The sequence below is a fragment of the Saimiri boliviensis genome, chromosome 15, assembly GCF_048565385.1.
Source record: "Saimiri boliviensis isolate mSaiBol1 chromosome 15, mSaiBol1.pri, whole genome shotgun sequence".
Lineage (NCBI taxonomy): Eukaryota > Metazoa > Chordata > Mammalia > Primates > Cebidae > Saimiri > Saimiri boliviensis.
Window position 1 is genome coordinate 22,398,961 of NC_133463.1, and position 12,795 is coordinate 22,411,755.

The window sequence follows — 12,795 nt, forward strand, 5'->3', positions numbered from 1 at the left end:
CACTGCAACCTCTACCTCCTGGGTTCAAGCAATTCTCCTGCCTCAGGCTCCTGAGCAGCTGGGATTACAGGCACACACTAACTTTTTGTATTTTTAGCAACAGGCTGCCTCGAACTCCTGACCTTGTGATCTACTGCGTCTGGCCCATTATGGAGATTCTCATGTGTGATATAACCTTCCTGAGCCAGTCAAAAGTCCACATTATTCTTATGTTTTTGGAGGTTTGGGAATGGAAGGTGGAACAGTATGGTGAAGAGATGGAACTATATGTGACTTGTATTTGCCATTAAGTTATTAGATAATCCTCACTTCAAATGTAAAAATTTATAAAATGGGTTACTGGGAGAATTAAATATTAAGGTGCTGTGAACAGTGTCAACTACCATGTAAGAAATTATTAAATTACAAGGTCTTTTCAATTTAATAAATGGAATTATGAAAGATACAGTATAAACACATTAAAATCTCTAAAGCCATGTAAAACCCGAAGGCATTAAAATTTATTAAATGATGCAATAACAACAGAATTCTTTATTTACAATAGCATTATTTAACATCAAATAAGCAAATAGCATCAGCAAAGCAATATTAACTTGCATAAATGTATTTAAAATTTCTCTGAATATATCTACCTTTGCATAAACTGCTCACACTAGAAATACAAACATCAATGCAGGTGAACAAAGTGATGTTCAGAGTCAACTCCATTTTGAAAATAAATCACAACCTGAAACACTGTAAGCTTTCTCCTGAAGAACCATAGTTAATATATTGCTTAATTTTACCCTTGTATAATCTTTTCATATACACACATCTCAGATGCAACTTCATGAGGAACTGTACAAATAAAACTCACAAATGACAAAGGAGAAAAAAATGACAGTTAAATGTTTGAAGAAATGTATCATCATCACTACTCAACAACATAAAGGTTAAGTGATGACGCACTTATTCAAAAATTGTACACAATTCACTATACAAATATAATACATCGGACAGCTATGTAGGAATATACAAGACTTAAAAACAGATCTAAGGCATTATGCTAGATTTTAGCATTTTGAGGTTCTTGCACATAGCTTTTACCTGTAGTAAGAAACTTAAAAGATTTTGTTTTAGTCTATAAAGAAACACCAGGGAGAAAATTCTAATTAAAATCGAAGCCACTACAATAATTTTCTTTTGTGCAGAGAATGCTTTGCTCTTAGGCAGCATACTACCATACAAACACTAGAAAATTTTAAATTCACACCAACAATTAATGGCTTAAGTTGCATTTCAAAATTGATTGTGTATCTTTGGGTTCTGCAAGTGGATCTGTGCCACCCATTTCATGTGTTAAGCCCATATGAACTCCATTTTTGAACACAGATTAAAAATTGCATTATATAAACTGCAAAAACATTGCTTTCAATTATTACAGGCCATAAGAGATACACATGGGGGAGGGGCATTTTAATCTTTGAGTCAAATGAATTAATTGTAGTAAAACAGCTCACTTCACTTTTTAAACTTACCACATTACATGAACACTTAAATGAGTTTTACAACCAAGTTTATGTATGTATACTTTTCACATTATGTTTTTCACATTTAGTAATATAAGTGAAACACTGATTATTTGTTCTATTAAACAAAAACCAAGTACTCAGTCTAACAAATTTATTGTGTACAGCATGAGAAATACTGATAATAAAGGGAACTGATTTGGCTTTTGCTTCTATAGTGATCAATATGATCAGAGGATTCCTTCACTTACTTTTCTTCTCCTAATTAGATGTAAAACAAAATCCATTACCTGATCGAAACCATAAGAGAATTTATCGTCTCTTTTCCTTCAAAACAGCAATGATCATGAATTATTATAAATTACCAGTACTATGAGGTTGCAGATTTGTCTAAGTTAGGACCGACATTAAAATACAGCGGCAGATGGATACAAAAGAAGAGATACGTAGACGGCTTTGGACGGTGTTGTCGTGAAAAGGGACTTGAAACTCAAAACAAAACAAATCCAGTTTAAACTCCATTTCTCTTTTGTGCTGTGTGAAGTTAAAAGTCATTCTAATTCACCTATTTCTAAATACTGAAACTGGTCACACTAAATTGTATGCCACGTGAGCCTCGGCCCACACGGAGGTCCTGGAGTTCTGGGCCAACATCTGCTCGTTTTTTTCCATCACAGTTGGGCAACCCAATGGTTTGGTGGAGAAAAGTAGAGCCTTTTGAGGGGATCTATGAACTGGTGGCCACTGAGAAGTGCTGTTCCTTGGCCACCTCCCTGTACTGAGACCCCTCTCAAGTGGAAAAAAGTATTGAAATGCAAATTTCCAGAAAGTTTCTTTAGTATGGAGCAACACTTTCAGACTGTCTACTTACCATCTATCTTTGGGCTATATCTCTTTCTATATTTCCATAATCTGTACATATAGAGAGAGATATAAATATAAATAGGGGTAGTTTGTACATTTTTCACCCTGCCACAAATGAACAATCAAATTTCAAGGAAAAACTTCTCTGTTCCTAAAAAGCCTGGCTAATTAGATATTATAAAATGCTTTGCTTTTTAGACATCAAAAAGGTATCATTCTGAAATTTAGGTAAGAAAGGTATTGGGGTTAAGGAGAAATAGCTCAAAAAAGGTCATCAGTTTCTTGGTATTGCAGTTGTCTGAAACTGACACCCAATAATAAAAGATTATTTCCCTACCAGAGTGGGCAAGAAAAACAACCATAAAAGTGGCCTGCTTAGTAACATGTAGTCTTTCTAAGGTTCATTAAGAAAGAATATAAACATATAAAAATCAAGAATTGGTTCCTACAGCGGCTGCATATCATATAGATTAGATAAATGACTTATGAGCAGAATCACAAGGTTTAGAAAATAAAAAGTCTTAAATCTACAAATTAGGTCTAATCAAGGCATTGATACCCTTTACAAAACACCTTTAGGAGACATTGCTATGAAGATATCTAATTTAATACTGAAGTACCTCATTTTTGAGTCAATTCCACAATATGTATACCTCACAAAAATTATACAATTAAAACACGTAAGTTCTCAACTTAAATTATTGCTTGTTTACATATAAATTGGATTTTATGTACCTTACAAAACTTCAGCTTAGCACTGCTAAAAAACAAAATAAAAAACACATGGCAGAGGTCAAATCTGTCGTGATATCTGCTGTCAATTTAAACACACTGGCGTTTTCTCCCGTTTTGGAGGCCAGAGTTGGTGGGGAACAGAATACACATGCTTCCAAAGCAGGTATCCTTAGCTTGATTGGTATCAAGTCTTAACTTTGCTCTTCTGCTTGCCAGTAAATGTTTTTTTTTTTTTTTTTTTTTTTTCTTTTTTCTGAAATTCAATACTTAGCAACTGGTAAGTGGCTGACAAAACATTTAAGGAAATAAAGGGGTTACCTGGTTTCTGTAGCTTATATTATTTTTTAAAAAATGAATGAAAGTGGGGAGGATAGGGAGAGAGGGGAAGGGAAGAGTCAGGCTGACAGGGAAGAAGAGATGCTGATTCAAGCTGTCTGATCAAACTGAAGGGAACTTAATTTAGAAACAAAAATTATTTCTTCTTGATTTATGATTCAGGTGAACTAGTTAGTTTTAACAAAGAAAAAAAAAAAGGAAAAAATATTGGTTAATGTCAACAGCCCTCTCACAGGCTCCTTTTCAACTGTTCCATTACTGGAGACTCTTTCCAACATGGTCTTTAGAGCCATACGACTGCGACTTTCTTGGTCTTCACTCACTGGGTGTGTCTGTACATACAATGCTGTCCACGGCGTCTGTCCTGCTTCCATCCCAAATGCAGGCTTTAGCTTAAAACACCTTTAATTTAATTTTTAAAAAATTCTTTTCTTTCCCCCAGATAAAATCTTACTTTGCACTAGACTGATTAGCCAGGGAAAACAAAGCAAGAAACCAGTGTCTGGAACCAAACAGGAACAGAACAAGAGCATGGTTCTCCTTAAATACATACATTTAAATACATTCAATCTGACATGGGTATGAAATTTGCCTGTCAACGTTTACTTTGCAGGAGAGATCTAAGTTGCACTAAGGTGAATGCAGTGAACAGACTGAGCGACTGTCTGGATGCGAGCTTCAGACTGTCAAGAGAAGAGGCAGCTCCTCCTGTCACACCCGAGTGGAAGCCACCCTGGGAGCCAGGGCCCAGGCCTGTCTGCTCTGGCAGAACTGGCTGGCAGGTCAGTTGGGTCGAAACAAATAGACACGGCTTTCCAGACTGGAAGTGTTTTGAGCAAGTGAGCCCGGTCAGCTGAAGAAGCAACTGGCTACCGTCAGTGTCAGCAATATTTCTGTAGGAAAACAGACAGATACAAAGTTGTGAAGTATCTCTGAGGTTTTGATGAAACCATCATAACGCCCAGCACAAAAACATCATAAATCTCTGACTGTTTTCAATTACGCAAATCACAGAGGCCACATCTGAATGAGTACATTTGATCTGAAGGTGAACAGGCAGAGGGCGCCATTCCTCCCTCCACACAATGCTTCCAGGAGCCATGAAGGAGGCCAGCAGATCCTACATGCTATTTCTTGTAGGCCGTCGTCTGCAAAAGGACGATGAATCTCTCCTTAATGACCACTCTCCTACCAACAATATCCTAGCTACGTTTAATTTCTCCCACCTTCAATAAAGATGACTGAAAAATTCACCCAGCTGCTTTTTGGCAGCATCCGATCCAGAAGGGGCCACTGCTTCCTAATCCTTCCTCGAATTGATCCGTAACAATAAAACGGTTCTGATTTTCCCTAACCAGATACTTCCAAGGTTTTCTGGGTGTGTTCTCCTTGGCTTTGGCAAGCTAAATCATGAAATCACGATGGGTTTTGATTCCTGGGGTTTTCTTTCTTTTTTTTTTTTTGAGACGCAGCTCCCTTTGTCAACCAGGCTGGAGTGCAATGGCATGATCTCGACTTACTGCAACCTCCACCTCTCAGGTGCAAGCAGTTCTTCAGCTTTGGCCTCCTGAGAAGCTGGGACTACAGGTACCCCCCCACTGCATCTGGCTAATTTTTGTATTTTTAGTAGAGATAGGGTTTCACCATGTTGGCCAGGCTGGTCTTGAACTCCTGACCTCAGGTGATGTGTCTGCCTTGGCCTCTCAAAGTGCTGGGATTATAGGTGTGAGCCACTGTGCTGGGCCTCTTGGGGTGTTCTTGCTGGTTTTTGGATGCTATGTGTTGATGATGTTGAATTACTTAATACCAAAGGTTATAGTGTGCATGATATATGGCATTTCTTGGGCTAGTGCAAATCTATCTGTCAATGATTTTCTTTGGCTATTGACTAGCTTCCTTCCAAAAGTTTTCATTCACTTAGCAAATATTAATTCAGCATCTATTATATGCTAGGTGCTGGAATATATCCACAAGGCATTCCTGGTCACTACTATCACAAGAATTGCTGAATAGCTCACTGCAGCCTAGAACTCCTGGCCTCAAGCCACCTGAGTAGCTGTAACTATAAGCATGCTGCCCTCACCATGCCTCACCTGAAAGATGCCTTTGCTGGAAAGAGAGAACACCCTATATTTACTGAAAACTGATGTCTGAGATCTTAAATGCTACTCCTTCCATTTTGGGTTTAGTGGGCCCCCATCGGGCACTAAGATGCACGTGAAGGTGAACCCCTGGTCCTGCATCACAGTGCTGTGGGCTGGTTGCAGGCCTACCCCTGACACCCCAGCTGGGCACTTTCTTCCCCTTGATAGGTCTTGGTCACCAGTTCTCTAAGAGTTCAGGCTAGCTGGGTGGCCCTGTGTAAATTATCTCATCCTCTGAGATTCAGTCTCCTCCTGTGAAATGGTGAGGGACCTTAAATATCGATGCACTGGCACTGTTCCTGGTACATTTGAGGCTAAAAGGTTCATTCCCTTTCCTCGCTCTGGGAGGTTCCTTCCTCCTGAGATGAAGAATCCCAATGCCTGAAGCTGAGAACGCTTCCAAAAATGTGGCTGGTATTTACTGTTTCTCCACAGTGTTTTTATGAATATCTTTCTTGTCCCTTCAAGATCTAAATTGAGAAGGAAGTGACACCAAAGAAGGAAATTATCCCTTCTTGGCCTTCTCCAATGCTACCTGCATAAAACCCTTAGAAAAGTCTCACAAGCCCTCAGTGTTCCCTTCAGGGAAGTGGCAAGAGGGTGCAGGGGTTAAGAATACACATTCAGGGTCAGCTGGCCTTGATTTACTTCCCAGTGTTGTGAGACCTTGGTGGAGTCATTAAGCTCTCACAACAGTGGCTCTACCAGACAGTTGTGGTGTGGTTTAAATGAGGGAATCTAAACAAAACTTTTAGTGGAGACTAGGCTTGCAGCAAATGCTTAGTACATGTTGGTTGTTTGTATACTTTTTAAAAAAGGCAGAATATGGGACCATCTCAGTGTTCTGCTTTTATAGTAGGCAAATCTCTTCTTTTTGGAGGTTACATGACAGCTGAAGAAAGAGCACAACGCAGGTCAATTCCTGGGGCTCTTGGGAGAGAGGGGTGGCAGACTGGGCCCATGCAGTATTTGAGGGTCTTGCCCTACAGAATGGCTTTCTCGGGGTCCCTGCTCTGCTGGAGCCCTGGCCTAGGCTGCACGCAGCCACATGATGAAGGGGGAGGCAGGGAGGTCTCATCTCACTGTGGTAAATTCAGGGAGGGAGATGTGAGCCTGGCCTCCCAAATCCATTTTTCTCCCATAGAGCTATGATTTGCTGAGATGCTAAGCTCCCTGGTACATTTGGGTTAAAACAGCCCCTCTGTGGGAGCCCAATGATCAGTAACATCACTGTTCTTCTGGGAAGCGCTCTAAAGGAAACAAGGGTATCTATGACAGACTGTTCTCTGGCCTTAATAATCAGCATGAAGAAAGTGCAGGTGATTGAGGCAGATTCAAGAGGGGGACTAGAAAAAACAGGAAAGTCGAGGAGGTGTCAGTGGCCTGGGCAAGATGGTAACAGAGACGCGCTATGTCGCCTAGGATGGAGTGCAGTGGCTGTTCACTGGTGTGGTCATAGCTCACTGCAGCCGAGAACTCCTGGCCTCAAACCACCTGAGTAGCTGTAACTACAAGCATGCTACCCTCATCATGCCTTTTCTGGGAAGTGCAGTCCTGATTTCAGCTCTGCACATAAGCCACCACTGAGTTGTGTGGCCGCTCATTTCCTGTACTCAGTGGAGGAGAGACCAGGACTGGCACCAGGAAAGATACCCACCCTTCTAGGTATGTACAGATAACGTCTACAGGACTCCAACCCATAGCCAGCACCTCTGCTACCTGCGATGGTGGTTCTTAAAAACAAGAGAAATGGCATGGAGAATATTCACACAATAAATTAAAATCTGGAGCCCTCAACTTGAATTCTGGTATTAACCAAATCATCCAATATCCACTTATTATTTTTGGTAGGAAACTGAACATCAACCCTGTATATTGTCTCTATTGAGAGAGGATTGTTTTTTTTTTTTTTTTCTTTTTTTTTTTTGAGAAAGAGTTTCACTCTTGTTGCCCAGGCTGGAGTGCAATGGCACGATCTCAGCTCACTGCAACTTATGTCTCCCAGGTTTAAGCGATTCTCCTGCCTTAGCCTCCCAAGTTGCTGGGACTACAGGGGTGTGTCACTACACCCAGCTAATTTTGTACTTTTAGTAGAGGTGAAGTTTCACTATGTTAGCCAGGCTAGTCTCAAACTCCTGACCTCAGGTGATCCACCTACTTTGGCCTCCCAAAGTGTTGGGATTGTAAGTGTGAGTCACTGAGCCCAGCCAGGAGAGGATTATTTTATTTTTATTTGTACAGATGTGTGGGGGTACATGTGAAATTTTGTTTCATAATGTGCAGTGAATGATCAAGTCAGGGTTTTAGGGTGTCCATCACCCAAACGCAATATATTTTTAACTGTAGTCATGCTACTCTGCTAACATGACATTTATTCCTTCTAACTGGATGTCTGTAACCTCTCACCCACTTCTCTTCCTCCTCTCGGGCCCTCACAGTCACCCTTATCAGTCTCTCTTATCTACTTTTCCACTCTCTATTTCCATGTCAACAAATTTTCTAGCTCTCACATGTAAGTATAACAAGCAATTCGAATTTGTCTTCTTGTGCCTGCCTTATCTCAGTTAAGATAATGACCTCCAGTTCCATCCAAGTTGCTGCAAATGACATGATTTCATTTTTTTCATGGCTAAATAGTATTCCCCTGTGTATATGTACCTCATTTTCTTTATCCATTTATCCACTGATGGATATGTAGGTTGATTCTATATCTTTGCTGCTGTGAATAGTACTGCGATGAACACTAGAATGCAGGTATCCCTGTGACATACTGACTTTTCTTCTTTTGGGTAGAAACCCAACAATGTGACTCCTGGATCAAATGATAATTCTGTTTTTAGTTTTTTGAGAAATCTCCACTCTAGCTGTACTAGTTTACATTCTGACTAACGGTATATGAAAGTTTGCTTTTCTCTGTATCTTGCCAACATCTGTTATTTTTCTGTGGTTTTAATAATAGCCATTCTGATTGGGGTTAGATGTATTTCTCTGATGATTGCACTGAGTATTTTTAATGTATCTGCTGGCCATCTGTATGTCTTCTTTTGAAAAATGTCAATTCACGTCCTTTGCCCACTTTTTAATGGGATTATTTGTTTTTTTTTCCTGTTGTTTGAGTTCCTTGTATATTATAGATATTAGTCCCTTGTTGGATAAATGGTTTGCACATATTTTCTTCCACTCAACAGGTTTTATGGGATACGACTTTTTAAAAAAAGAGCTACCTACTGTGAAGGGTAATATCCCTTACCTTAAAGGGCCACATAGGCCCATTTACCTATCTGCCAAACTGCTCAGAGCCCTCCCTGTAAGAAATCTGCTGCTAGCGATATTTCAATTAGGTCTAAGTATTAATTATGCTACAGTTTTATTGGCTGAACATAGTACTATCATTCTCTTTGGAACAAGTGTTTAATAGGCCAGGCACCGTGGTTCACGCCTGTAATCCCAGCACTTTGGGAGGGTGAAGTGGGTGGATCACCTGAGGTCAGGAGTTAGACACCACCCTGGCCAACATGGTGAAACTCTGTCTCTACTAAAAATACAAAAATCAGCCAGGCGTGGTGGCAAGTGGCTGTAGTCCTAGCTTCTCCTGAGGCAGGAGAATCGCTTGAACCCAGGAGGCAGAGGTTGCAGTGAGTCGAGATTGCACCACTGCACTCCACCAGCCTGGGTGACAGAGCAAGACATTGTCTCCAAAAAAAAAAAAAAAAAAAAAAAAAGAAAAGGTTTAAGGTGTAATAAGCAAATACAAATAACTAGATTGTTCCTCAGCACAATGAAATATAAAAACCCTTAGGAAGAATTAGGGGAGTGAGGAGTGTAAGTTAATTCCTCTTTATCCTCCTAAAAATCTAGCTTTATGATTCAGAAAAAGCAAAAATAAAAGTTTACCCTAACACAACTAACTTTTTGTCACTTTATTTCTTGCTTTGCTATCATAGTATCATTCCAGGGCAAAATTATTGTTCTTCTGTTGGCTATGGAGATTGCAGAAAAAAGATAAAGACATTAAAAAACAGATTAATGTTCTTAATTCATATGCTACCATCAGCTGAGTTAAAATGGGCTTAAAGAAATAATCATTTGAGGTTAGGGAGGGCTCGACAAAAAAAAATAAATATATCATTCACACAAAAGCACTGTATGCCAAATGACACGAGAAAATATTTCAGAACTATCTTTAATCTACTGGTTGACAATGTATCTATGCCGGCTTTGTTCTATAAAATATTCATGTTTGCTTTATTCCCATATTCATGCATTTCACTGTTTTTTTCTTACCCGTGTTGTGTCTCCCTCCTGCTTAATCATATCCATTCCAGGCAGCTGGTTTGGGAACAGGTTGCCTCCCCTTAGAGCAGGATCATTAACCTGAGGACAAGAAGACAGGACAGTGGCTACGTGGAGCAGGACGTCCAAGAGTGCACTGGAAAACACGTGGCTGCTGCCCTTCCTCTGTGTTTTTAGGGGTGTAAAAATGGGGAAAAGAACTGCAGAACAATGGCCTCATCCTTGCACCTGCTCTCCCATGTATGTATTGTGCGGAGTCTAGAGGAACATGAAAATACTTATCAAATACTAGCTGCCTTCAGAATCAACCTTCATCTCACTGCTGTACAGAAATCAAATTCAATTGCCATAATAATAGAGCCATTTTCGTGCCATAACCAGAATACTTTCTTGGCTTGTTCAAATTAGACCAATGACTCACATTTTGGACTTTGAAGTCATCTGAGAGGCTCCTGATATGTTTGCTACTTAGGTAAATTATTAATTATCAACAGCAAGTGTAAATACCCAAACCAGTGCTGGATTTTGTGAATTTACTCTGACCAAATGAAATACTCATTTGCATTTGTACATTTATTTTACACATTAGAAAGCAAATTTACAAATGCTAATAGAATAATGATTTTTGTAGGAAGATACTCTGCAGTTTTGTCTTGGGGCTTCCAAATTAACCACAGGATTCAAACAGTTTAAAATCATGCAGAAGTTTCAAAACAATCTGGATTGCTAAAAATGCATCAAATAAAAATGCGTCAATTCATTGCTGAGCAGATGGGACAGGATTGTGTTACACTAGACTACCTCAGTAGCCCTTACTCTGTATGCTATCCTCAGCAAGCAAATCAGGAGTCACTAGTGGCCCATTTTCGCAGGAAATTTAACATCAACCCTACATTTCTCCATTGAAGAGATAAAAGTATGTATCTCTCTCTATACACACACATATATTTTAAGAGATAGGGTCTTGCTCTGTTGCCTAGGCTGGAATGCAGTGGTGTATTCTCAGCTCACTGCAGCCTCAAACTCTTGGGCTCAATAGATCCTCCAGCCTCAATTTCCCAAGTAGCTGGAACTATAGGCACCAGCTACCATGCCTAGCTAATTAATTATTATTATTATTTTTTGAGATGGACTTTCGCTCTTGTTACCCAGGCTGGAGTGCAATGGCACGATCTCGGCTCACCGCAACCTCCGCCTCTCGGGTTCAGGCAATTCTCTTGCCTCAGCCTCCTGAGTAGCTCGGATTACAGGCATGTGCCACCATGCTCAGCTACTTTTTTGTATTTTTAGTAGAGATGGGGTTTCACCATGTTGACCAGGATGGTCTTGATCTCTTGACCTCGTGATCCACCCTCCTTGGCCTCCCAAAGTGCTGGGATTACAGGCTTGAGCCACCACGCCCGACAATTTTTTTTTTTTTTTTTTTTTTAAGAGACAAGAGTCTCACTATGTTGTCAGGCTGGTCTTGAATTCCTGGCCTCAAGCCACCTTCCTACTTCGCCTTCTGAGTAGCTGAGATTACAGGTATGAGCCAACATGCCAGGCTAAAGTCCATATTTCGTTAATTTATATCTGCTTAATTTATCCAAATAAGCATTTAGCCACCAATAATTCCATAACAGAAATACAAATTATTACTATAAGCGCACAGCCTTCTTAAAGTGCAAAGGGCTTTAAATTTTCTCCTGTACCACCTCACATTTAAAAAAAATCATTTTCAAGAATAAAACATCGAAAGTCTGTTATATTTCTTATATTTTCACAAAAATTATGGTCCACTAACACCAGAATTAAATAGATCTAATAAAACTCTTTGTCTTTCACCGTTCTCACAGTTTTGTTCTAACAAATTCACAGTGCTGTCAGCGATTTAGTGGTAAGTTATTTACACTTTCCATGCTGCACTTTCTCCACATATGAAATAAGAGTTAGGGTCTTTGCCACATTTTTCACTTATGTGAACTACTGAGATCAGTGGTAGAATGGTCAGCATTCTGGGCCTTTAAAAATAAAGTCTTCTGTAAATACCATGGTACAATTATTAACCTCTACTTTGAGCTCTGAATCAGCAACACATTTTTGAATTTTGGCCTGGCTACTGCTATCTCAAACGCTCTGAGTCTCTGCCATCTAGTGAAGCTGGTTGCACTTAGGAACAGCACAATCATTTTGATGTGCTTCAACACAAAACAATTATTTTAAAAAATCATTGGGCTGGGCGCGGTGGCTCATGCCTGTAATTCTAGAACTTTGGGAGGCCGAAGCGGGTAGATCACGAGGTCAAGAGATTGAGACCATCCTGGTCAACATGGTGAAACCCCGTCTCTACTAAAAATACAAAACATTAGCTGGGCATGGTGGCGTGTGCCTGTAATCCCAGCTACGCAGGAGACTGAGGCAGGAGAATTGCCTGAACCCAGGAGGCGGAGGTTGTGGTGAGCCGAGATCGCGCCATTGCACTCCAGCCTGGGTAACAAGAGCAAAACTCCATCTCAAAAAAAAAAAAAAAAAAAAAAAAATTAGGAAAAAAAAATCATTGCATCCACATTCCAAAGATTAAAAAGAATAGTTTTTGGCCGGGTGTGGTGGCTCAAGCCTGTAATCCCAGCACTTTGGGAGGCCGAGGTGGGTGGATCACGAGGTCAAGAGATCGAGACCATCCTGGTCAACACGGTGAAACCCTGTCTCTACTAAAAATACAAAAAATTAGCTGGGCATGGTGGCACATGCCTGTAATCCCAGCTACTCAGGAGGCTGAGGCAGGAGAATTGCCTGAACCCAGGAGGTGGAGGTTGCGGTGAGCCGAGATCACGCCATTGCACTCCAGCCTGGGTAACAAGAGCGAAACTCCGTCTCAATAAAAAAAAAAAAAAAAAAAAAAAAAAAAAAGAATAGTTTTTGGATTATCTGTGTGT

General features: G+C 40.2%; 1 protein-coding gene across 13 annotated transcripts in view; it reads right to left on the reverse strand.

Annotated features, from left to right (window-relative positions):
• Positions 1-478: 478 nt before the first annotated feature.
• The window catches only part of NCOA2 (nuclear receptor coactivator 2), a 310,720-nt gene continuing 298,403 nt past the window's right edge, over positions 479-12,795 (reverse strand). For all 13 annotated transcript variants that reach the window (XM_074386756.1, XM_039464456.2, XM_039464455.2 and 10 more), the window contains 2 exons: positions 9,872-9,961; positions 479-4,336 (listed from right to left, as the gene is read on the reverse strand). In XM_074386756.1, the coding sequence (XP_074242857.1) occupies positions 4,325-4,336; positions 9,872-9,961 (102 nt within the window). In that variant the 3' untranslated portion in view covers positions 479-4,324. The remainder of the gene's footprint in view (positions 4,337-9,871; positions 9,962-12,795) is intronic.